General features: G+C 48.9%; 2 protein-coding genes across 9 annotated transcripts; one reads left to right on the top strand and one right to left on the bottom strand.

Annotated features, from left to right (window-relative positions):
• The first annotated feature begins 62 nt into the window (after positions 1-62).
• CPSF4 (cleavage and polyadenylation specific factor 4) lies at positions 63-13,648 on the top strand. 7 transcript variants are annotated; one of them, XR_014794828.1, is made up of 9 exons: positions 63-328; positions 1,929-1,979; positions 3,791-3,943; positions 6,466-6,561; positions 6,921-7,014; positions 8,131-8,203; positions 9,799-9,894; positions 11,504-11,778; positions 12,696-13,648. XR_014794828.1 is itself a non-coding variant. In XM_084881444.1 (8 exons), the coding sequence occupies exons 1-8, from the start codon at positions 226-228 to the stop codon at positions 11,525-11,527; spliced, it is 765 nt and encodes a 254-aa protein (XP_084737570.1). In that variant the 5' UTR covers positions 63-225; the 3' UTR covers positions 11,528-13,648. The 7 variants fall into 7 exon arrangements, 5 of the variants coding, with proteins under 5 accessions (XP_084737570.1, XP_084737569.1, XP_084737571.1 ...); XR_014794829.1 differs by having other exon boundaries at positions 9,802-9,894; XM_084881444.1 differs by having other exon boundaries at positions 9,724-9,894; positions 11,504-13,648.
• A 1,156-nt stretch (positions 13,649-14,804) lies between these two features.
• Positions 14,805-22,047, bottom strand: ATP5MF (ATP synthase membrane subunit f). Of its 2 annotated transcripts, XM_084881455.1 has the most exons (5): positions 21,205-22,047; positions 19,734-19,984; positions 16,900-17,007; positions 15,624-15,740; positions 14,805-14,930 (listed from the first exon to the last, which is right to left on the bottom strand). In XM_084881455.1, the coding sequence occupies exons 2-5, from the start codon at positions 19,744-19,746 to the stop codon at positions 14,902-14,904; spliced, it is 267 nt and encodes an 88-aa protein (XP_084737581.1). In that variant the 5' UTR covers positions 19,747-19,984; positions 21,205-22,047; the 3' UTR covers positions 14,805-14,901. The 2 variants fall into 2 exon arrangements, with proteins under 2 accessions (XP_084737581.1, XP_084737580.1); XM_084881454.1 differs by having other exon boundaries at positions 19,734-22,047.
• Between the last annotated feature and the right edge of the window lie 95 nt (positions 22,048-22,142).

The following is a 22,142-nucleotide window of genomic DNA, read 5'->3' on the forward strand; positions in this document are numbered from 1 at the left end:
TGAGCAGGCGCAGGGCCGGCGCGGGCTTCGAGCGCTCCCGGCATGCCTCGGGCGCCGGCGGCGGCGGTGGCGGTGGCGGTGGCGGTGGTGGCGGTGGTGGCGGCGGCGGCCAGGTTAGGCGCGGCGGAGCGGAGGCGGCCCGTGCGCGCCGGCCGGCGGCGGGTAGAAGTGTGAGTGCGGCGCGGTACTGGAGGCAGCCGGGCCGGTGGGGCCACCGCCGCCGCCATGCAGGAAATCATCGCCAGCGTGGACCACATCAAGTTCGACTTGGAGATCGCGGTGGAGCAGCAGCTCGGGGCGCAGCCGCTGCCCTTCCCCGGCATGGACAGTGAGCGTGGGGCCGGGGCCGGCGGGCGAGGGGCGCAACCGACTCGGAACTGGGACCCGTTCCCCTCGGTCCTGGGACTCGGACGCCGGAGCCCACCCTCCTCAGATCTTTGATCCCCTGGGGGTAGTTTAAGATAATCTTCAGGAGGGCTAGATCGTATCCGGCTTTTCAAATAATTGTTCAATGAAGGCGGGTATCCTTTTTCTTTCTTCTTAATATATTCTTATTGATTTCAGAGAGGAAGGGAAAGGGGGGGGGGGAGAGAGAGAGAGAGAGAGAGAGAGAGAGAGAGAGAGAGAGAGAGAGAGAAACTTCAACATTGACTGCCTTCTGCAAGCCTCCTACTGGGGATTGAGAGGTATTGAGCCCACTACCGGGACGTGTGCCCTTGACCAGAGTCGAACCTGGGACCCTTCAGTCTGCAGGCCGAGGCTCTATCCACTGAGCCAAACCAGCTAGGGCAAGGCGGGTATCCTTGTTTGAAAATCCTTCCCCCACAAACTCCCCAACTACTGGAAAGTACATACAATCTCCTTCCCCCACCTCCAGCCCCCCCCCCCCCCCCCATCTCCCTTATGCTTTCATCAAAACTGGGCCGTTGGGGGAGTCTGGGAGACCACAGACTCTCAAGCTCCATTCTTCTCCTAGGACTCACTCCTGGGAGCCTATCCTTCAGTTCTTTTCTGGACTCCAACTCTGGGTCTTTCATCACACCTGGCAGGTGCCTGAGCTCCCTTTTCAGACTTTTTGAAAAGCAAACAAGTGACACCTCCAAGATCCCCAGCGCCACCGCCTTCAGTCCGTCCTAGCAAAATCTGCCTGCAGCCCAGAAGCCAGGGAATCCCTTGCAAGTTACTAATAAGTAGAGGCGCAAAAGTGGCCCTCGGAGATGTTCTCTGTGGGTTTTCAGCAATTCTGAAATGTCTGCTGATACACAAAACTTTGTGAAACCAGGTTTATTCTGGTAGCCATGGCGGGTGAATTACTGGGCCCCTTGGAACAGCTAACCCTGATCCCACTGACTTGCACCACGTGCACTCCACCTGTGTTCACTTGCTCCCTCACCTGCTCCTTTCATAATTGCGTTGGCATTGCAAATTAAGAGTAGTCCTGCTTCTTTTTGTCTTCAGTTGTATGCTTTTCCCTCCCTAATAGCCTCTCTCTCTCTCACTGCTGTTCCGCCTCGGAGTCCCCATTCATGTATGTTTCCTGTGAGTTCACATTAAAGCGCTCGGAAATTAGCCCTCTGGAAGGTCTAAGCACCGGGTAATTTCTGTGATCTTGTGCTCCATCCTTCCTTCACCCACTCACTCCCAAACCCTCGAAAGCATTTTTATTATAGGAGACTCTCAGCCTGTATAATGACTGGTCTTAACATATGTATCTCATTTTGCATGACTGAAATAAGCAGCATTTTTCTTGCCTGTTTGGGCTTTGCCTTTTTTTTTTTTTTTTTTTTTTTTTTGCCAGCCTATTTCCTGGATCATGAACATTTCATAGGTCAAAGGCCAGAAGGTTTTCCTCTCCCTGTCTTCAGATGTCATCAGTAGCAATTGCACCTTGCTTTGTTGACCCTTCTCCTTCCCTCTCCTTTTTACAGAGTCCGGGGCTGCTGTCTGTGAATTCTTTTTGAAAGCTGCCTGTGGCAAAGGTAAGAGACCCCTGGTTCCTTGATGTTCCTCCTCAGGTGCCCTCTACCTTTCTATCCCCGAGCAGACTTGCAGGCCATCAGGTCTCTAGCTTTCATTGCTTTCTCAAGAATAACAGTGCCCCAGATGAAATTGTGGTTTGGATAGGCTAGGAACATGATGGGGTATTCTGCCTTAAACCTAAAATATGGCACTGAACCTGACTCTGAATCAGCTTTCTCACCTCACTTTCCCTGTGGCCACAAGCTGACCTATGACATGAATAGGCTCCTAGCACTGAGATGTTTAGAAACTTTCTCAAGTTTGTATGAAATGCATTTCTTCAGTTCTGTAGTTGATCTTTCTTAGGTATTGGGGCTAAAGATGCAACCAGTGTGGAGTCTAGGCTTCTGCTGGTAGTCCTCTTTACCGTCTATCTTTTAGGGCTGTGTTTCCCAAACACAGTTACTGAGTGGCTGAGCCCAGTATCTGAGCCCAGGCCTTTGTGATTCTACAGTCTGTACAAGCTCACTGTTCTCCATACCCTCTCATCAAAACAAAAACAAACAAACAAACAAAAAAAAACCCACACCCGACAATAGTCTGTCTCGTGGAGTCCTGTTCGGACTAACCAGGCCCCCACAGAGGCTCCATGAGCCAGATTGTTCATAAGGAGAAGTATTGGCTGGATATACTATCATAGGTCTGGCCATTTTTGTTTTTCTAGGCAAATTTATTTGGAAACTAAATTTGATCACAGCTTGAAAGGGAACACAGAATTAGAGCAAGATTGGTTTTAATGACTGATTTTGGCAAATTCTGGTTCTATAACTCAGTCATTTATCATTGAAACAATAGACCTATTGGTAGGTCAACCAGTTTGACCTCCAGCTTTCTGGTTGGAATCATCATCCCTGGGCTCCGGGGTTCATTCCCATGTCCTTGCTCAGTAATTCTGCCTTTCTGACCTGCCACCATCTGTTAGCAAGTTGTTGTCTTTAACATGGGCATTATGACTGTTTCATTGTTAACTGATACCATAGCCACTAGCCACATGTGGCTATTCAAATTTAAATCAATTAAAATTAAATTAAGAATGCAGTTCCTTAATCATACTAGTCATATTTCAAGTGTTGAATAGCCACATGTGGCTACTGACTGCCATATTGGAGAGCATAAATATAGAATTTCCATCATTGCAGAAAGTTCTGTTGGACAGGACTATAAGAATGATCCGTCTATAAGAATGATCACTGCAGACGGCAGACCTCCCCCAGTTTGTATGCAATGTATTCCTTCAGTTCTGTAGCTGATTTTCTGAGTTATTGGAGGCTAAGTAGGTACTTTTAACTAAAGATGGAGCCCACCTGGAGTCCAGGCTTCTACTGGGGATCCTCTTTACCTTCTATCTTTTAGGCTAGAAGATAGTTTAAAATTGGGTTTCCCCAAAACCCAGGCTTTCTTAAACTAGCCGTACAATTTTTGCCATGTCCATGTATCACTGGAACTATTCTTCAATTAAATAAAGAAATAAACCCACCCCTCCCCCACACCACTGTTGATCTTGTCAAGACTCCATCTTACAATACAACCTGTGAAATCATGATGTTTTAGTAAGATTTTATTAAAACACATTAAAATGAAAGACATAACTACTTAAACTTAAAATGTGTGCCCATGTACTGCCTAAAATCACATGGCCTTCTGCTAGGGGCAGCCACCGCCTTCTGGGACATTCTAGTTTTGGGTGGTTCAGGGAAGTGGGGAGGAGGCGTCTTGGCTCCCCCAGGTGCAGTGCCCGGGCTCAGGCACATCTTTCTACCTTCCTCCGCAGGGGGCATGTGCCCATTTCGCCACATTAGTGGTGAGAAGACGGTGGTGTGCAAACACTGGCTACGGGGGCTGTGCAAGAAGGGGGACCAGTGCGAGTTCCTCCATGAGTATGACATGACCAAGATGCCTGAGTGCTACTTCTACTCAAAGTTCGGTAAGATGTGGCCAGGCCGCTTCCTCCATCCAGAAACCCCCCAGCATCAGTAACCGACGGGGGGCTCCACCAGCCAAGCCCCAGAGGAGTTAAGCAGCTGCTCAGGCACTCCGGGAATCTCTGCCATCCCCAATCTGTCCAGCTTCAGATGAGAACCTTAGGCATTGCTCTCCAACCCTCAGCTGGCCTGTTAGAAGTTATAGTTATTCTCTAATAATCCTTACATCTGTGTTTTTTTGTTTGCTTATTTTTTGTTAATTCTCACCAGAGGATATTTTTTTCCATTGTTTTTTTTTCCTTCTTCTTCTTCTTCTTTTGTCTAGAGTGGAAAGGAAGAAGAGAGGGAAGGAGAGAGAAATATTGATGTGAGAGAGACCTATCAGTTGGTTGCCTCCATGGCTAGGGATCAAACCTGCAACCCAGGTACATGCCCTTGACCAGGAATCAAACCTGAGACCCTTTGGTGCGTGGGCTGGTGCTCTAACCAGTGAGCACACCAGCCCAGGCAGGGCTTCTGTTTTTTTGAGCACTTCCAGGTAATTTGGGAATTTGAGACTAATGAGAGCCTCCCATTGGGTGGGTGAGAGTGCAGCTGGCCAGAGGCCTTGTTTCTGTTCAAGTCTGCCTTCTCCCTTAAATCAGTTTCTTATTGTGTGGCAACTGATTACCCCCGAGTTGGTTTCCTTCTCTCTGAGCATGTGATCCCAGGAGAAACTTGTCGGTCCTAAATGCCCGTGAAGAATAGCAAGTTTGTGGAGCTGTATTCTGGTAGCAAAGAGCCCTACTCTTCAGCTTGAAACAGAGATTGACTTGATCCCTGCTTGGAGAACATGTGGCCTAGGTTGTCCTGAGTGAACTGCATGGAGAAGTGGGGACAGCCTGAGGGCAGTGGGGCTGGCACAGGCTTGGCCAAGCTGTTGCGGTCTCTGGTGAGGTTGACTAGGAAAAATACTTGTTGGGCAGGACAAGGGCTAGCTCTGGCCTCAGGACTGGCGACCCCAGCCCTGTGCGGAGGCCTGGTGGGAGACTGGAAGTCTGCTATACCTGCTGCACGCTTTCAAAGCACTGTTGTCAGGGGAGACGCTAATTATTACAGCAGCCCAACAGGCTTGGCTTGCTGGCTTATTAATTAGAGTTATTGCTTCTCTTTATTTCTTTTCTTTTTTTTCTTTTTTTTTTTTGAGAGGCAACACAAACTAAAAAGTCATAGCACAGACAAACAGAAATGGACTCTTGTCTTCCAAGCTTCCCACCCTCCCCTGGAGCCATCACTGAAAGAAAGCAGTGGCTTCTCAATGGGAACCTTCTTTCATCTGACCCCAAAGGCAGGAGCCAGCCCTCAGGGCAGACTCCCAAGGGTGCCTCTGCAGGCTCACCTGAGTCCCCTACTTCTCTGCTGATGGCCATGGGCATAGCGCCCCCCCTCCCACCTCGCCTCTGGGAAAAATCCCTGCCTGCTATTCCCCTGCAGATCCTGACCTGGTATGATATAAGCATACTGTCTGCAGCTCCCGTTACCTGTAACACAGGTGAGGGTCCCCTGCTAGGCCCTGAAGAGACAGTGATGAAGAAGACAGGCCCTTCCCTGCCCCATGGGAAAGAGGCAGCTGATATGTCAGTGTCACAGAGAATTGTGCACAATAAGTGCTCTGAAGGAAATAAACTGATGGAATCACATGAGGAATCTCCTTTAGGTAGAAAGGTCAGGAAGGCCTGACCATAGGAGGTGAGACCTGAGCTGGGATCTGAACACTAAGCAGGGGCCAATCCTGGCAGAAAAGTGTCTCGGAACAGCTGGGGCCGTTGTGGCTGGAAGGGAGGAGGAAACAGGGATAGCTAGACCATGTAGGAAATTGGTGGGTCTGGGAAGGAGTTTGTGTTTTCAGATGGGCATTTTATGTGTAACAGGTTGGAAAGGAAGGGCAAGCACGGAGGTGGCTGGACTGTAGCTGCATGAAAGATGCCAGTGGCAGCTGGGCTGGTTGCTCCTGAGATAGCTCCTCTCATAAAGGCTTCATTGCCTTCTAGCACAGGGACCCAACCTGAATTCCAAAATCTTCCCTGCTTTGTCCTAAATAGTAGACTCCTTAGACCTTTCCCTTGTCCCAGCTAGTACATGTGAAAAGCTGATCCAAGTAGAACAGTAATTTTCTGGCCTCAACTGGTATGTTTGCATACCTGGGCACACCACAGTCCCAGGACACCGTCTTTGGTAAGGGATGGAGCCACGAGTTATCTAATGAGAGTGTGTATACCTTGTACCCAGCTCTGTCCCTGTCATTGACCCTGGTGACAGCATGGACACGTGTGCGGGGAGAATCTTCACAGCACACATACAGGTCAGAAAACTGAGGCCCTGAGGCACTCCATCGAGTCTCAGGGTTCGCCGGGCCAGGACTAGACACCAGAACTACCTGGCACTCTGCCACACACTGGGCCCTGGCCTGGGGAGAAACCAGGGTGGGTCTGGGTCCAGCTCTCCCAGGGCTGGCCCGGGTGGACTCATGTGTGTTTCCCTGCAGGGGAGTGCAGCAACAAGGAGTGTCCCTTCCTGCACATCGACCCCGAGTCCAAGATCAAGGACTGCCCTTGGTACGATCGTGGCTTCTGCAAGCACGGTAGGTGTCAGGGTGGCTGGGCCCCCTGCTAAGAGGCCAGTCTTCTCTGCCCACATGACCTTCTACCTGTCCTGCCTACTCCAGCAAAGCATGGTGTTAGACATTTGGGGGCTAGTGAGGCTTTTTCACACTCTCCATTCACTTGAGCCTCTCAAGGCTCCTGTGTGGGCTGCATGCTCTTCTGCATTTTCAATAAGGAAACTAGTATTTGAAGGGTTGTGTGTCCTGCCCACTGTCCCTGTGAATAAGCGGCAAAGCCAGTACTATCTGACAGTGGTCTGGGCAGGGCTCCGACTGGCAGTGGGCACGAGAGCATCCCCTAAAGGGGGTGATCTGAGTACTCGATGCTGGCTCCACAGGTCCCCTGTGTAGGCACCGGCACACGCGGAGAGTCATCTGTGTGAATTACCTCGTGGGATTCTGCCCGGAGGGGCCCTCGTGTAAATTCATGCAGTGAGTAGCCAGCTCCTATCCCCCCAGTCCCCACACTACTCTTGCCTCAGGCCCTGCTGCCCTCTACATCTTTCCTGGGGTCAGTTGGGCGTTAGTCACTGGGTGGTGGTAGCACAGTGCCTGGGCAGGGATAGGAGGTTGGGGAGGGACCCCAGCTGCTCCCTGAGCTCAGAGGTGGCGACTACACCAGCACTTAACCTTTTTTGGACACAGCCATCAGGGAATCTGATGAAAACTATGGGCCCTGAGTTCCAGAGAAACTCACGCACACATATTTTTAGCGCCCTCAGGTTAAAAACTTGTGCCGTAAAGGAAGGGTACTATAATGTGAGGGCCTCCTATATGAATTACTGAGCCGGGGTTTCACTTACACGAGTTCATGTAACTCTCACAAGTACGAAAGAGAACGTCCTTTTTCACACATGAGGACACAGGCAGCTCAGCCACTGGCCAGGGTCACATGGTAGGAGGTGGCGCCTGCTCAGAGGCAGGTCTGCAGGCCTCCAAAGCCAGGTTCTTGCCCAGCAGGGCTCAGCACTCCTAGGCCTCAGTGCACCGTCACTTGGGTGGTTGAGGGAATAGGATGGCACTGGAACCACAGGGTAGTCTTCCCGTCCTGGTTGCCGTCACACGGTGAGTAAGTGGTCCTGCTCCCTAGATGAAAGCCCAGGAGCCCACAGGTGGCCCAGAGGTTCCTGTTTGTGGGGCAGGCAGATGTGTCCTCCTGGGCACTTGGGTTGGATCCTGCAGGGAAGGGTGTGCATTGGAAGGAGCTCCCATGCTCAAAGCCCCTCATGGAGCAGGCTCATGCCTTCTGATGTCACCAACAGCTGTTCCTTCATTCCTCTGAGCAGCACTTTCCCCAGGTCTCAGCCAGTGATAAGCAGAGCTGGGTGTGAGCCCAGGCATGTTAGTTCTGTTCTTCCCGCTGTCCTGTGGCTTCAGAGGCAGAGCTGAGAGCCAACATCCACCCTAAGTCCAGTTGGTTCGTTTTCTGTACGTGGGTAGAGCCTGGCCATGAAATTCCCTGGGCCAGAATTTGAGAACACCGCCTAGCCTAGCTCCTCTTTCATCTCTTCTTCTCTTGTTCTCGTCTCCTCTGGTTGTTGTCACCAGCCCTCGATTTGAACTGCCAATGGGAACCACCGAGCAGCCTCCACTGCCCCAGCAGACGCAGCCTCCGACAAAGGTACCGTGTTCTGGCCCTTCCTCGGCCTTATGGCACTGCTGGCCCTGGCAGTGCCCTTGCAATAGAGAACTCAGTGCCTGCATCAATGCCTGGTCTGTCATAGCCCCAGCTGGAGTCCTGGGAGAGGGCCCAGGAGGAGGCAAGACCGTCATCCTGAGTTCCAGCAGAAAATTCAGGGCGCTGAGCAGTTTGTTATCTGCCTCTAGATATGGAGGGCTGTCTGCTGGAGCTGAATGCCCACTTGGTTTCTCTTCCCTGGCCTGGCGAGTGCTTAGAGCCCACCTTGGAGCCAGAGTGGAAGGTAGCAGGAGCTCCACGTCTCTACCGCTCTTCCTTCTGGTTCACACCCTTTCCTTTACAAACGGAGAAACTGACACTCCCAGAGGGAGGGGCTTGCCTGAGGTGCCACTGCTGGGCAGGAGCAGATCTGGGAACAAAACCAAGGCTGGCTAGTTCTCCGGCCAGTGCCGTGTGGATTTCCCCAACCTCGGGGAATGCTGGGAACAGAGAGCTGAAGGACCAGCTGGCACCCATTTTCTAGACAAGGAGTCCTACAACCCAGCAGTTGGCCAGTTCCCCTCAAGCAGGAGGAAAGGGGAAATGCCATGGACAAATGGGGATCAGCAGCAGCCCCCTCTAACTCCCCAGCAAGGGCATCCTGGGTTTGGTTACTGGAGTGGAGGATTGGAAACCCAGAGGAAGGGCTGGCTACTGCACTAGGCAGGGTCTCAACATGCTGAATAAACCCACCCATGGACCTTGAGCCTTACCTCTTACCTGGCTGGACTTTGAACCTGTTGCCAAAGCCCCACCAGGCCTTCCTCACTGCTAGATCTGGGTAGCCAGAGAAATGTCCGCACTTGCTATACTGACTGCTCCCATCCTCCGGAGGTTACGGGGCATCATAGAATTCCTTGTTAGCGAAGTCGGGAATTACTGAGTGCTGGTGCAGCCGTGACAGCCTGGGTCCCTGTGTTTTTGGAGGCTGGAGCCAGAAACCACCTGGTTGGGAGGTAGCCTTGCTATCCAGTCCCACCCCAGGAGTCCCCAGCCCCCTTGTTCACGTGACTCCCTAGTGGAGGGCCCTCTCAGCCCCTAGACTGCAGTTCAGCACGTCAGCCTCCAACTGTTTTTCTGTGACTGTTGCTCGCCGTGTAGGCTGCTAAACATCTGGCTGAACCAAGCGTTCATCCTGACCTGAAGCTAGAACCTCAGAAACAAAAGTAAGGCCTGCTCATGCCCTCGCCCCACCGCCCCAGAGACCTCCTTGTCTCTTTGGTGTTTTGTTTTCTACTTTTATTTTTCGTTTATGTGTGTCTGCATGGTATTTTTCGGGCAGCCGCTCCTGCCATCATCACCAGATGTTTCTATTCTGCCTGCTCTCCTGAGAGGGGCCACATCAGAAGCCCTCCTTCCTGTTGGTCATGCGGGAGTAGTCCCGCCCTCTTTTTTCTGTCCCCATTGGTAGTTTGCGTGCACGTGTTTTCTGCAGTAAAACCGTGTTGTGTAACTCTTTCCAGCAAAGTAACAATCCGCCATTACAAAGGTCGTCCTCCTTGATCCAGTTAACGAGTCAGAACTCTTCTCCCAATCAGCAGAGAGCCCCGCAGGTCATCGGGGTCATGCAGAGTCAAAACAGCAGTGCAGGCAGCCGGGGACCCCGCCCGTTGGAGCAGGTCACCTGTTACAAGGTGAGTCTTGGGTTGGGGGGTGGGGAGGGGTCTTCACAGTCAGTGCCTGTTCCCTCACTCTCCAAAGTTAATTTTGAAAAATGAAGACTTTGTGTTTGCTAATTGTAACAGTAAAAAGTGAGCCATTATGGTGGGCTAAAGGCCATCCCACTTTCTTCTACAACACACCAAGGCCAGGTGAATGATTAAACACACAATGAGTGGAGTGTACATTAAAAAAAGGGAGGGAAACCTGTCAGGCTAGGGATAAAGTGGAAGCATGAATCCAGGGACCAGTGAGCCCTGAAGCCTCTGGTTATCCTCAGACCCTTCGTGGGCACACTGAAGGGAAAGGTTCAAAGCTTTAGGCCCTTCTCACCCCTTACACACACACACACACACACACACACACACACACACACACACACACACAGTAAGGCACTCAGGGAAGAGTAAACTTTTTACAGCTCCACTAGGAAATGTGTGTTATTCTTGGCTCTTGATGGAAAGGGATGAGGGGAGTCCCTTGAGTTTATAGTCACTGGCAAATCCTTCCATGAGTTTGGGCCTGTATTTTTGCCCTTGGTGAGGGCTAAAAAGCTCATTTTCTCATCAAATCAGCCCAGATGGGCTCCTGGAGCCTGGCTCTTCGATGAATTTATTCTCAACCCAGATCACACAGAATTCCCATAGCTAGAGTTCCGAAGAATGAGTTCACAATTAAAAAATCACAAAACATAGAAGGAAACAAGCACCACCAAGTGAATCAGAAACAATGAATAATAGAACTAGACTTACAGAGACTTCAGATTGGGAACTGTTAGAAGAAATACAAAGTTAGTCCATGCTTTTAAAAATAAAAAATTTATTGATGATATAGAAGTATTTAAGATACAAAGTGAGTTTTGTCCCTTATTCCCACCTTTTCTAAAACAGCCACTTTATTCATTGTATTCTGTTCTCATGCTTTTTGGATTCCAAAATCTCTAAGGGGGACCCCAACTTGGAGAACTGCCCTTCTAAACTTTTATTCACAGAAACACAAGGATGGTATGTATTTTAATATAAATGGGCCTCTAGTATGTATAGAATTCTATACTTTTTTCTTTGCAATATACTGTAGATCTATCAATGTATGTAAATCTAATCTTTTTCAGTGACAATATAATCACATTTTATTTTACCAGTTCTCTGTTAGTAGACAGTTAAAGTCATAATTTTTACTGCTAAAAATAGTGCTAAATGTAATACTTAGACATTTGTGAGCTCTTGTCTGATGTCAGTAGCATCCGTACCTGCAATTAGAGGGGCTGAGTCAAAAGGCATATATTTAACATGTTCATAGAATAGCCAATCCACTGGACACTTCCCATAGCCATCACTCACTGAGCACTTCTGTGCCAGCTGTGCTGAGGAATAGACTGTTGCTGCTACTCTATCTTGGGAGGGGTTTTTGTTCTCGGGAAGGTCAAAGACACTAAAGTTAAAAGTGTACATCGATTCAGGGAAAGCCTCAGATTTCTAAGCCTGAGCCATAACAGGTGAGGAAAGTAGAGGAATGAGGAGGTGATATCTTTCTTGTGCAGAACAGCTTCCAACCAGTCCTCAAGTACATCTTGCCTCCCTGTAGGACTCTTCAGCAGGGCTTCTGTGAAGCAAACTCTCCTAAGTCCTGGAACCTCAGAAAGCTGGGGTGAGGATCTGCCACCTCTTCTTACCAGGGGCACTTTACAGTTAATATTAAAGATGCCTTGTGGGAATCCTGGACTCCTCAGCTGTGGAGGCTGAAGGACATGCCAAGTGCCATGAATGGGCCCACACAGTCCCTCCCTCTGGTCATCACATCAACCAAAGGACTAACTGGCAGCTCCACAGGCCACTTGTCCACACAGGTCACATGTACAGGTAAAGACTTGAAAACATGAAGACAGCAGGCTTGGGAGTAGAGCAGCCAAGAGTTCTAGGCAGTGGTGACCAATTAGGGCCCCCCACTCCAGGAAGTGCCAAGGAAGCAGGGATTGGGAGGGCACTGAATGGGTTAGTGCAGAGTGGGTGCCCCTACCACCTCCAGACCCTTGTTTGGTGCTTGAGGATACCATTTGCTTCCTTTCTTTTTGAGGAGCAACAAGGTTGAATGAAGTAAAACTAAGGCAGGAACTGGATAATGAGTAGGGCAAATCAGGGTCCATGCTAGATTTTTTAGGTGATTTTACCGGGTTTATTCAACCAAGTCTAACCATTTTGTCCCATCTCTGCTCCAGTGACCGAAACCTGTCCTCAGGGATAGCTTAGGCAGGTGTGCGAGAAGCAGAAGGGGAAATCTGGGTGTGGCCCACACAATGTCCATAGCAATGAGTCCCCCCTGCATTGGGGGAGGAGCCTGTAGCTTCTCTCTCCTTGTTCCATCCCGTTGCCAGGCAGCCCCAGAATGGTGCCTCGCAGGTAGGTGGTCAGCCATACAGAGGCTTCATTCCTGGGCGGCTGGAGCTCTGGTGCTGTGGGCTTCTTCCTCCCACCTTAAGAGCCCTTTGTGGGCAGGTCCCACGTGCCCAGCTGGCCGAAGGAGCTCACTGCTGTGTGCTCGCAGGTCATCCTTTGGCTGAGGGGTCTCTCCCATTTGACAAGTTTTTGGCTGCAGTTTCTATACCACCTTATTTTCTGTAGCTTTCCCCTTATATTTCAGTGAAACTGTACCACTGAGAATTTCAGAGTCCCTTTTCCCAACTTGGTATTTGATGAGTGCCACCTTAGTTGAAAACTGCATTTGAAAATTATGTGTCTTTGTTTTTTTTGTCTTCTTCTTTCCTTCCTGCTGTTCCCAGTGTGGTGAAAAAGGACACTATGCCAACAGATGCACCAAAGGGCACTTGGCCTTTCTCAGTGGACAGTGACAACAGCTGGAGACAGCTCAGGACAGCCCAAAGGGCCCCATTTCGGGCCACTCTGGGCCATCCTTGGGATTGTGCATTTAACTGTTCAATGCCAGTGTTAGTGCAACTCTGGCTGGAGCTGGTAGGCAAGCACACTGGCATTTATCAGTCTGAGGGACATCTGTCAGTTTCCCTACCATTTTGCTGTAGTCTCTCTTAAAAAGGGAACATGTGCTCCAGTTCTGTCCCTCAAATCAGCATCATGTGTCTAGGCATCAACATCTGTCTGGGACTTCCCGAACACTGCCCTCTGGAGAGAGGAGGAAGTTTTGGGTAAGAGCTTATGCAAGCAGTTCTGTATGAAAGACGGCCCTTCCCCTTGGGCCTCATTAAACACCAGTTCTTGGTGATCCCAGGGACTGGTGGGTCCTTAAAACAGGCTAGGTCATGCCTGCTTCCTCCATGTCCTGCTGAATTCAGAAACTGTGCCTATCAATGTGATTTGAACGAGGCAGCCCTTCAGGGCAAACTCAAGTGGGCTTGTTGCCTCAGCCTGGTCCTGTTCCAAGTGGTAGTGATCGAGGAGGGGTGCAGGGCTCTCACGTGTGAGGGTCTTTTCCTCTAGGCTTATTTTCTTGGGGCACATGCTTAACCTTAACAGTGTTTAAGGTATACCTGAAGCTGAGCTACAGGCCGCCCTGTAAAAAGATGACGTGATCCACCTGTGCACCTACCTCCTGCCCCATCAAGCATCTGTACTGTCACTCAGACACCTTTTGGCCTATGGAGACCACCTTAAGCCTGGAAATGTGAAACCATCACCTGGAACTTGCTGGGCAAGGGGACCTATCCAAGTTCAATTATAAGAACAATTTTTATGAGGTTGATTAAAGCTTGTTTTTTAAGTTGTGTCTCATTGCTTCAGACTCCATGCCAAGGAGGGGATCTTGCTATTGGCTGCACTAGCTGTCTGGTACAACGCTTGACATTGTTGCCTGCTTATCCCCTTTCAACAAATGACTTCAAAAGTGAAGTGATACTGCCTGTGAAAGGTCTTTTTACTGGTAGGTCTCCATCTCAAATGTTGGATGACATTTATTCAAATTCAGGTCGAGGAGAAAAATGAGCCACAGCATCTCATCCCTTATACTCCATGCAGTATATAGGTCCACATACACCACTTAGCAAGAAGCCATTCTGGCCTCCACATTGTGTTACTGAGGCCTTTGATGAAGGCAAGGGAAGGTGCTGTATATGTGCTCTCAAGGCCTGTGCTTTCCCTCTGTTAGATCATCCCACTAAGCTTCCATCAGGCACACACCCAGGAGTGATACAGAATGATGGTGGGGAAGGCATTCTTCAGAATATGGGACCTTGCTTTATACTATAGCAGTTGGGTGACAAAAAAGCCAAAAGTGCTGAAACTGGTTTGGCTCGGTGGACAGAGTGTCGGTCTGCATAAAGGTCCCAGGTTCAATTCCTGTCAAGGGCATGTACATTGGTTGCGGGCACATCCCCAGTAGGGGGTGTGCAGGAGGCAGCTGATCGATGTTTCTCTCTCTTCGATGTTTCTGGCTCTCTATTCCTCTCCCTTCCTCTCTGTAAAAATAAATTTTTTTAAAAAGCCAAAAGTGCACAGGACACACAAGACAGAGCAGGGAAACACTTGAAAGGGTACTGCTAAATGACCCCCCCTAGCAGTACCCTTTAAGTTAGGGGTGTCGAACTCAATCAGAGAAGGGGCCAAAATCTAAAATCCAGCCTAAATCGCGGGCCGAATGGTTTACTGAACAGTCATAAACTGACAATGTCATAAACTGACAGCGGAGTGCAGTGATGACAGCGCGGTGCGGGCCACATTGCAAGGCCTGGCGGGCTGGATTTGGCCCGCAGACCTTGTGTTTGACATATGTGCTTTAAGTGGTGTGACTGAAATGGTCCATCTTCATGATTTGATGCCCTGGACTGACAGCCCCTTTAGGAGTGGGAAGGCAATCTTGTCCTACCTTATGCAAGGGACCCAAAGTGAGGAGAAAGGGCCAAACCAGTGAAGCAGCCCAGTACCAGCCACCTTTTATTAGGTGTTACAATATGAAAGGACTCAGAGGTGCTGGGCGAAGGTCACGGTCAGGAATGTGGAGTCCACACTGGGCCCTCTTCAGTGGTACTTGCGTCGTCGCTCATGTTCTGAAGTTAGAAAGACAAAAGTAAATTTCTTAAAGGGTATAGGGAAAGCATTGGGCCAAAATCAAAGCCATCCTGAGAATTCCTTTCAGAAAATAACCTAGAACCTGCCTGTTAGGGTCGCAGTGGAATTGCTGACCTGAGGACATGAAGGCAACTCAGGAGCTCATCTCCCTGGCCAGCCTCTGCCCAGAACACCCACTCAGATAAATAGCCCCAAGGGCCTGTCCAGTCCTTTGGAGCTAGCATCACCCTAGATGCCACACAATCAGAAACAGCCACGAAACCCAGTCACCAATGACACTTTCTGGCATCTCCCATTGGAAAAGCTCCTCTTGGGTCTCAGAACCAGGAATAGCTACACTTCTCCAGAGCACTGCCCAAACAGATTGTACCACTCAACTTCCCTCTATGGGCTTAGGCTAGGAAAATTAAGCCAAATTTTCTATCAACCTTTGGCAGAGCCTGCAGTATCTTATAGAATGCTTCCTAAATATTACCTGAACCCCAGTTTCATCTTATTTTTCAGTGTATTTTCTTTGTCCAATTTTCTCACTTAATATCCTAAAAACTATATTCTGACAAGTCCCTTCAATTCTTCAGCTGTCAATAGAATAATGGACTTCCAGATCTGACAGTGAGCCAATGCTACCCTCATGGAAACCCACTGTAGGCAACGTAACCAAAGACACTTACTTAGCTCATGATAAGAACGGATGTAGTTGAAAAGCACATATGCTGCCAGCACCATAGAAACCCCAGCAACGCCCCCTTTCTTCACATCGATGTACTTGTTGTAATACCTGTAGTAACCTGCAAACAGAAGAGAAGATCATTGCTTTGCTATGACTGCTTCATGCAGTGCAAAATCGAGTCTGGCTTAATTCCGGGATCCAGTCCTGCTCTGGCTCTTTAAGCCAGTGACCCTACATTCTTGGGTTGATAAAGGGAAAAACTGAAATGCCCCACTCCCACCCCATGAGCCCAGGAGAAACTCCAGGTAGGCCCACCTTAATTCTGCCCCTACCCTGTGGCCCTGATCTTATAGATTTGGTTCAGCCTGTCAGCCTTTGATCCTATCTCGCCCTCACCGCCAGCCTGGAACACCTTACCCTAATTCTGACTGAGAATCCAATCCCCAGAAAGGGCCACTCAGGGAATAAGGCTTCGTGCGTTTCTCTTTATTAGGTACTCCATCAGTAAGGGGACAAACCATATCTGCCTTCGTGGGGCTCATGGCCTACTAGATAGAAAAAGACTGAAATGATCATAGAAGGCCACAGTTTAAACAGCGAGGGACACTGAAGGAGCACTGCAGAGAGCTGTGAGCATGAACAGGACAGTCACCTCCATGGGGTCGGGGACTACTGTAACTGTAGGGAAAAGGTAGACTATTCTAATCTGAGGGCAAAATTGAGGAAAGATGGCACATAAAAGACAGCCATAGGGAAGTCAGTATTGAAAAAATACAGAGGGAAGCCCCTGAAAAGCTGGAGCCCATGCATAATGTGGGTCTTTAGTCTTGGAACATGACACGGGTTCCACAGGACTAATCTGACTAGCTGTGCACTTTAAAATGCACAAACATGAAGGACAGACCATTTCAAATATTCATCATGGAAGTTTCGCTTGGCAGGAAGATGAGCATCATACTTTAGACTGATGTCCACTATGCTTCACTCATTTTTTTCTTAAAGAAGTCTAATCATGTGAAAATGCTCATAGACATTTCTCTAAGATGAAGGCAATGGTACTGATCCCAAGCAATAGAAAATGTTTTCTTGGCTGAAATATCTCAGAGCCAGTCTTTGACATGACCAAACATGAACTTCAAAAGCTAACAACTTCTCCCTGTCATCTACATAACTTACTGGTCTGAGACAAGGCCTTTACCACCCAAATTAATTCAGGAAAAAGAAATCTGAAGAACCAGAGATTTGCTTTTGTTTACACATATCCAAAAGGCTCTGACCTCTTTGAAATGCTCCAGCAATGCCTTTAGGGGAGAAATCCCGCATCCGTATCCAGGTTGGCAGCTCCCCTAATTTGACGTCCATCAGTCTCTTGTCCTTCAATGGCACTGATTAGGAAAAGCAAAAATACATACTGAAAAACCTCCAAATAATACAAATAGCATCCTTTTATGTCACTCATTTCAACCATTCAATAAAGAGATACTTTATAAAATTACTACATAGAGGTTAGACTGGACATAAGTAATACTATGAATAAATATGTTACACCAAATTCACTATTTTAAGCCAGAGTCCATATAATGGCAGAATTGTGTAGTGACAGATTTATTAATAAACAGGATTTTGAATAACAGCTTGCTGGGAATAACTATGTAAAAAGAGAACTAAGGGCCACGAGGATAAAGTAGTAGTGGACAGATAGAAAGATTACTGCAAAACTAATATTTACATATTTTAGCTCATTTAATCTTTGAAACAAGTAGTTGATGCCTTAATTTATAAGGTTGGGGGTGGGGGTGGAGATGGGGGGTGTAACTCAGAAACGTTGGCCAAAGTCACACAGCATGCAGGCAGTGGAGGCAGGACTCAACCTCAGTTCTGGTCCCCCTACTCCTGAAACCAGTTTGATTTCTACTACAAGTATCCTACCTGAGACCACAGATTATACTATGAAGAGCATTTCCTTAACCAAAATTAAGAAATGTATAAGCAAAGGGAGAAAACTACATTCTTTTTTTTTTTTTAATGTGTACAATCTTTTTTTAAAATATATTTTTATTGATTTTTTACAGAGAGGAAGGGAGAAGGATAGAGAGTTAGAAACATCGATGAGAGTAACATCAATCAGCTGCCTCGTGCACATTCCCTACGGGGGATGTGCCCGCAACAAAGGTACATGCCCTTGACCGGAATCGAACCTGGGACCCTTTAGTCCACAGGCTGTTGCTCTATCCACTGAGCCAAACCAGCTAGGGCAGTGGTCGGCAAACTCTTTAGTCAACAGACCCAAATATCAACAGTACAATTGAAATTTCTTTTGAGATCCAAATTTTTTAAACTTCAACTTCTTCTAATGCCACTACTTCAAAATAGACTCGCCCAGGCCGTAGTATTTTGTGGAAGAGCCACACTCAAAGAGCCAAAGAGCCGCATGTGGCTCGAGAGCTGCAGTTTGCCGACCATGGAGCTAGGGCAAAATTAAATTAGTTTTAAGAACAATTACAACACTATCACAAGAGGCAATCAGATTCATTAGAGATAAATCTACACTTATTCCCAGAATTTTTTTTTTTTTAGCCCTAGCTGGTTTGGCTCAGTGGACAGAGGGTCCCAGATTGGATTCTGGTCGAGGACATGTACCTTGATTGCAGGTAAATGTATGTTTCTACAATATTATCATTATTTAAGAGGCTTGGACTCCAATTCTTTTCCCTACAGTGATGCTGAATGGGCCAGATGTGACAGGACCATGACCAAAGGTCGGAGTTTTAGCCGGGATGAGCATCACTCACCTGTGCACCAGGCAGTATTCCATGCACTAAGTTGTTAAATCCTTAGTCCACGGTGCTATTCAGGTCAACCCTCTGCTTAACTAAGATGCCAAGTCTCAATGCTTCCTTTTCACGTTGTCTTACTTAAACAACAAAACCACCTATGGATAAATATTCTAGTGCCCGTTTTCACAGATGGCAAAAACAGCATCATTCATCTTTTCTGATCCCCTCTTCATTTCTCCAGGCTGAGATTAAGGATACAGATACTGGGGTAGGTAAGCCACACATAGGTTAATCAAAACTCTATGTCATGCTGTGATCTCGGGCAGGCCACACCACAAGGGATCAACATTCCTGGCAGTGACTTCTTGAAAAGGGTAATGTGAGGATCTAGGGCTTATACATGATTGCCCTACTATTAAAAAAAGTGTGCACAGTCCAATGTGTGTAGAGATTCATTCATATATGCCATCGAAAAGCCTATCAGTCAGTCCTAAGATCATTCTTTATATATATAATTTATTTTTTTTACGGAGAGGAAGGGAGAGGGAGAGAGAGTTGGAAACATGGATGAGAGGAACATCAGTCAGCTGCCTCCTGCACACCCGTTCCTGTGGATGTGCCCGCAACCAAGGTGCATGCCCTTGACTGGAATCGAACCTGGGACCCTTGAGTCCGCAGGCCGACGCTCTATCCACTGAGCCAAACCGGTTAGGGCAAGATCGTCCTTGTGGTTCAAGCTCAGTTTATCACGAGGCCCCAAACTCCTAGGTTTGAATCCCAGCTCGGTCCTCTTCACTAGTTGTGACCTTGAGTCGTCGGTCACTTCACCTTTGAGAGCCTACTGAGCGCACAGTCAACATACGTACATGCGTCTAACCTTTCCTTGTGTTAGGTACTGTCCTAGGCACTCAGCTTCTCCTGGGGCTCAATTTGAGTTTCAACTTTGGAAACAAGCATCTGCACGTAAGGTCCAAGTGCAAAGCCCCTGGGTGGCGGCGGGGACGAGAGCAGCAGCTCCTCGGCGAGGAGAGGAGAGGAGAGAGGGAGTCCTGGGGCGGCGCATTCCCAAGCCCAGAGGCGCGTGGCCCGGCTGCGCTCGCCTCGCTCCCGCCTTTGCCCTCCCCGCGCAGCCCGGAGGGGCGGCCGGAGAGCAGAGAAAGGTCGGGCAGCGCGGGACCCTGGCAAAGGGTCCGGAGCGCGGCGGGTGCGGTCGCGGCGAAGGCCCTCCGCGAAGACAGGCGCCCCGCGGCTCCCTCCCTGCCCCGTGCGTCTGTGAGCCCCGGGCCGGCTCCAGCTCCCAACCTGCCAGGCCCCAACCGGCTCCCGGTGCTTACCCACTGACGCCATCTTGGAGTCCGGGGTGTCCGCTCTGCGGGGCCGCGCAAGGACTGCTGGGTACGGCGCACGAGCCCCCGGCGTGGGGGCGTGGAGAGCAGAGGCTCACGGGAACCCGGAAGTGCCTGAGGCTCTGCCGGGGCTGCGGGTGCTCCGGAATGAAGGGCAAAGACTCTGGAGAGCAAAGCCCCCAGTCCCCCTCCTTTGGGGGCGGAGGCGGGGAGAGAAGGGCCCAGCCGAGCTCTCCATCCTGGGAGGGAGTCAGAAAACGGGAAGTGGAAGGAAAAGAGAATCCTGGCTTTCTGACTGTCACCGTGAGCATATCAGGACCCTTCCTCCCACCTGGACTGGATGGGAGATGAGCTCCGATTCTTAAGGAATTCCCAGTCACCAGGAAAAGTGTTCATCCAGGTTGAAATTACAAGTAGGTTTGATTCCAGAGTACCCCTGTGTGTTCCAGCTCTGGGCTGGGGATGCAAGACCTTAGGGTTCACATGACCGTGTGTGTGTGTGTGTGTGTGTGTGTGTGTGTGTGTGTGTGTAAAGGCTACGTTCACCATTGCTGGTTAAGCAATTTTGACGTGGGTGTGATTCCATACTCTGAATCTCGGTTTCCTTCTCTGTAAAACAGTGATGTAATTCCTGCTTACTTGGCATCCTTGTGCTAGGAATTAAATGAAACGGTGTGTGTGAAAACATGGTAGGCAGTTAGCCGTGAGTAGAGAAAGGACCATGGGCCAGGTACAGAAGGTCACCAGGTTAGAAATGCCCCAGGTGACAATCTATTGCAGGGTGGGACCTCGCCCCCACGGTGACTTTTCCTTCCCACGGCTCATTATTCAGTTTAGACTTCCTAACCTTTCCTCCCTAGAGATAACGTCTGTGCCTCAGTTGCATTTTATTTATTTTTTTAGATATATTTTATTGATTTTTTACAGAGAGGAAGAGAAATGGATAGAGAGTTAGAAACATCGATGAGAGAGAAACATCTATCAGCTGCCTCCTGCATCACCACCACCACCCCCACCCCCCTAACCCCCCACCCCCGCCCACTGGGGATGTGCCCGCAACCCAGGTACATGCCCTTGACTGGAATCGAACCCCGGACCCCTCGGTCCACAGGCCGATGCTCTATCCATTAAGCCAAACCAAACCAGTTTCGGCTCAGTTGCATTTTAGCTCCAGGCCCAGATAACAAAACCAGCCCCTGCTGACAGCTGACTGTCAGGACTAGCTGCTTTGAATAATGACTCCCTGCCCTGGTGCCGGCCAATCAATCAGTAGCGACCAGGACCCTGAAAAGACACACCTGGAAAACTGCTGCTTATCCTATTGAGACCTTGTCCTGGGACTTCCCCTAAAATACCCACCTTAAAATTCTTAGGGAGGACCCAGTGCTCTCTCCGCCCCAGAGCACACCCTGCCTTTCCCTTTCCTTCTCCCCTCCGCCTCCCACCCCAGGCACATTACCATTAGCTTCCTCACTTCCAGGCTTCGAGGACCCTTTTGCCTCCACTTGTCTCCCTAAGTCTATTCTAGGAATTACTTTTTCTACCTCTCGATTTACCAAGTAGTTGTCCTCTTACAGTTTGTTTGGGTCTTGTCTCTGAATTCTTTCCTACCCAGAACCCAAGTACTGAGGTTGCTGAACCCAGATTTGGTCTACCCTCACCCGTCAGACACCGGGTACTGTTCCTGCCGCTTACAACACAAATAAAGGATTAAGAACTGTGTAGGAATTGGACCAGTAAACTGATAACTTCGCCAGGAAAGTGGCATGGGCAGTTATGAAACTCTTAGCCAAACACATACTGATGGGTACTGGCCACTAGGACATAGAAATCAGTCAGACATGGTCTCCGAGCTCTAGGATCTGTGGTATTGTAACAGGAGGTAAGTGTGTAGACAGTGAACAAAGTGTCCAAGGGCACACCAGGCACCAGGAACGGCAAAGGCATAAAGGTCTAGAGCCATGTGGTAAGTTTGGGAAGTTAACGTTTAATGGCTACAGTTAACGTTTGGGATGGTGACAATGTTTTGGAAATGGATAGTGGTGATGGTTGCACAACATTGTGAATGGACTTAATGCCACTGAACTGTACATTTAAAAATGGTTAAAATGGCCCTGGCCGGTGTGACTCAGTGGCTTGGGCATCACTCTGTGCACCAAAAGGTTGCCGGTTCCATTGTCGGTCAGAGCACATGCCTGGGTTTTGGCTCGAGGTAGTCAGTCGATGTTATGCTCTTACATCAATTTTTTTTCTTTCCCTCTCTCTCTCTAAAAATCAATAAAAATGCTTTTTAAATTGTCAAAATGTTAAATTTTGTGTTCTGTAAATTTTGTAATAAAAAAAGAATAAAATATTATGAAGATTACAGATGAATCTGGAGAGGCAAGCAAGATCAAA

Source organism: Pipistrellus hanaki, assembly GCF_964339955.1.
Source record: "Pipistrellus hanaki genome assembly, chromosome: 4".
In the NCBI taxonomy this organism is placed as follows: domain Eukaryota; kingdom Metazoa; phylum Chordata; class Mammalia; order Chiroptera; family Vespertilionidae; genus Pipistrellus; species Pipistrellus hanaki.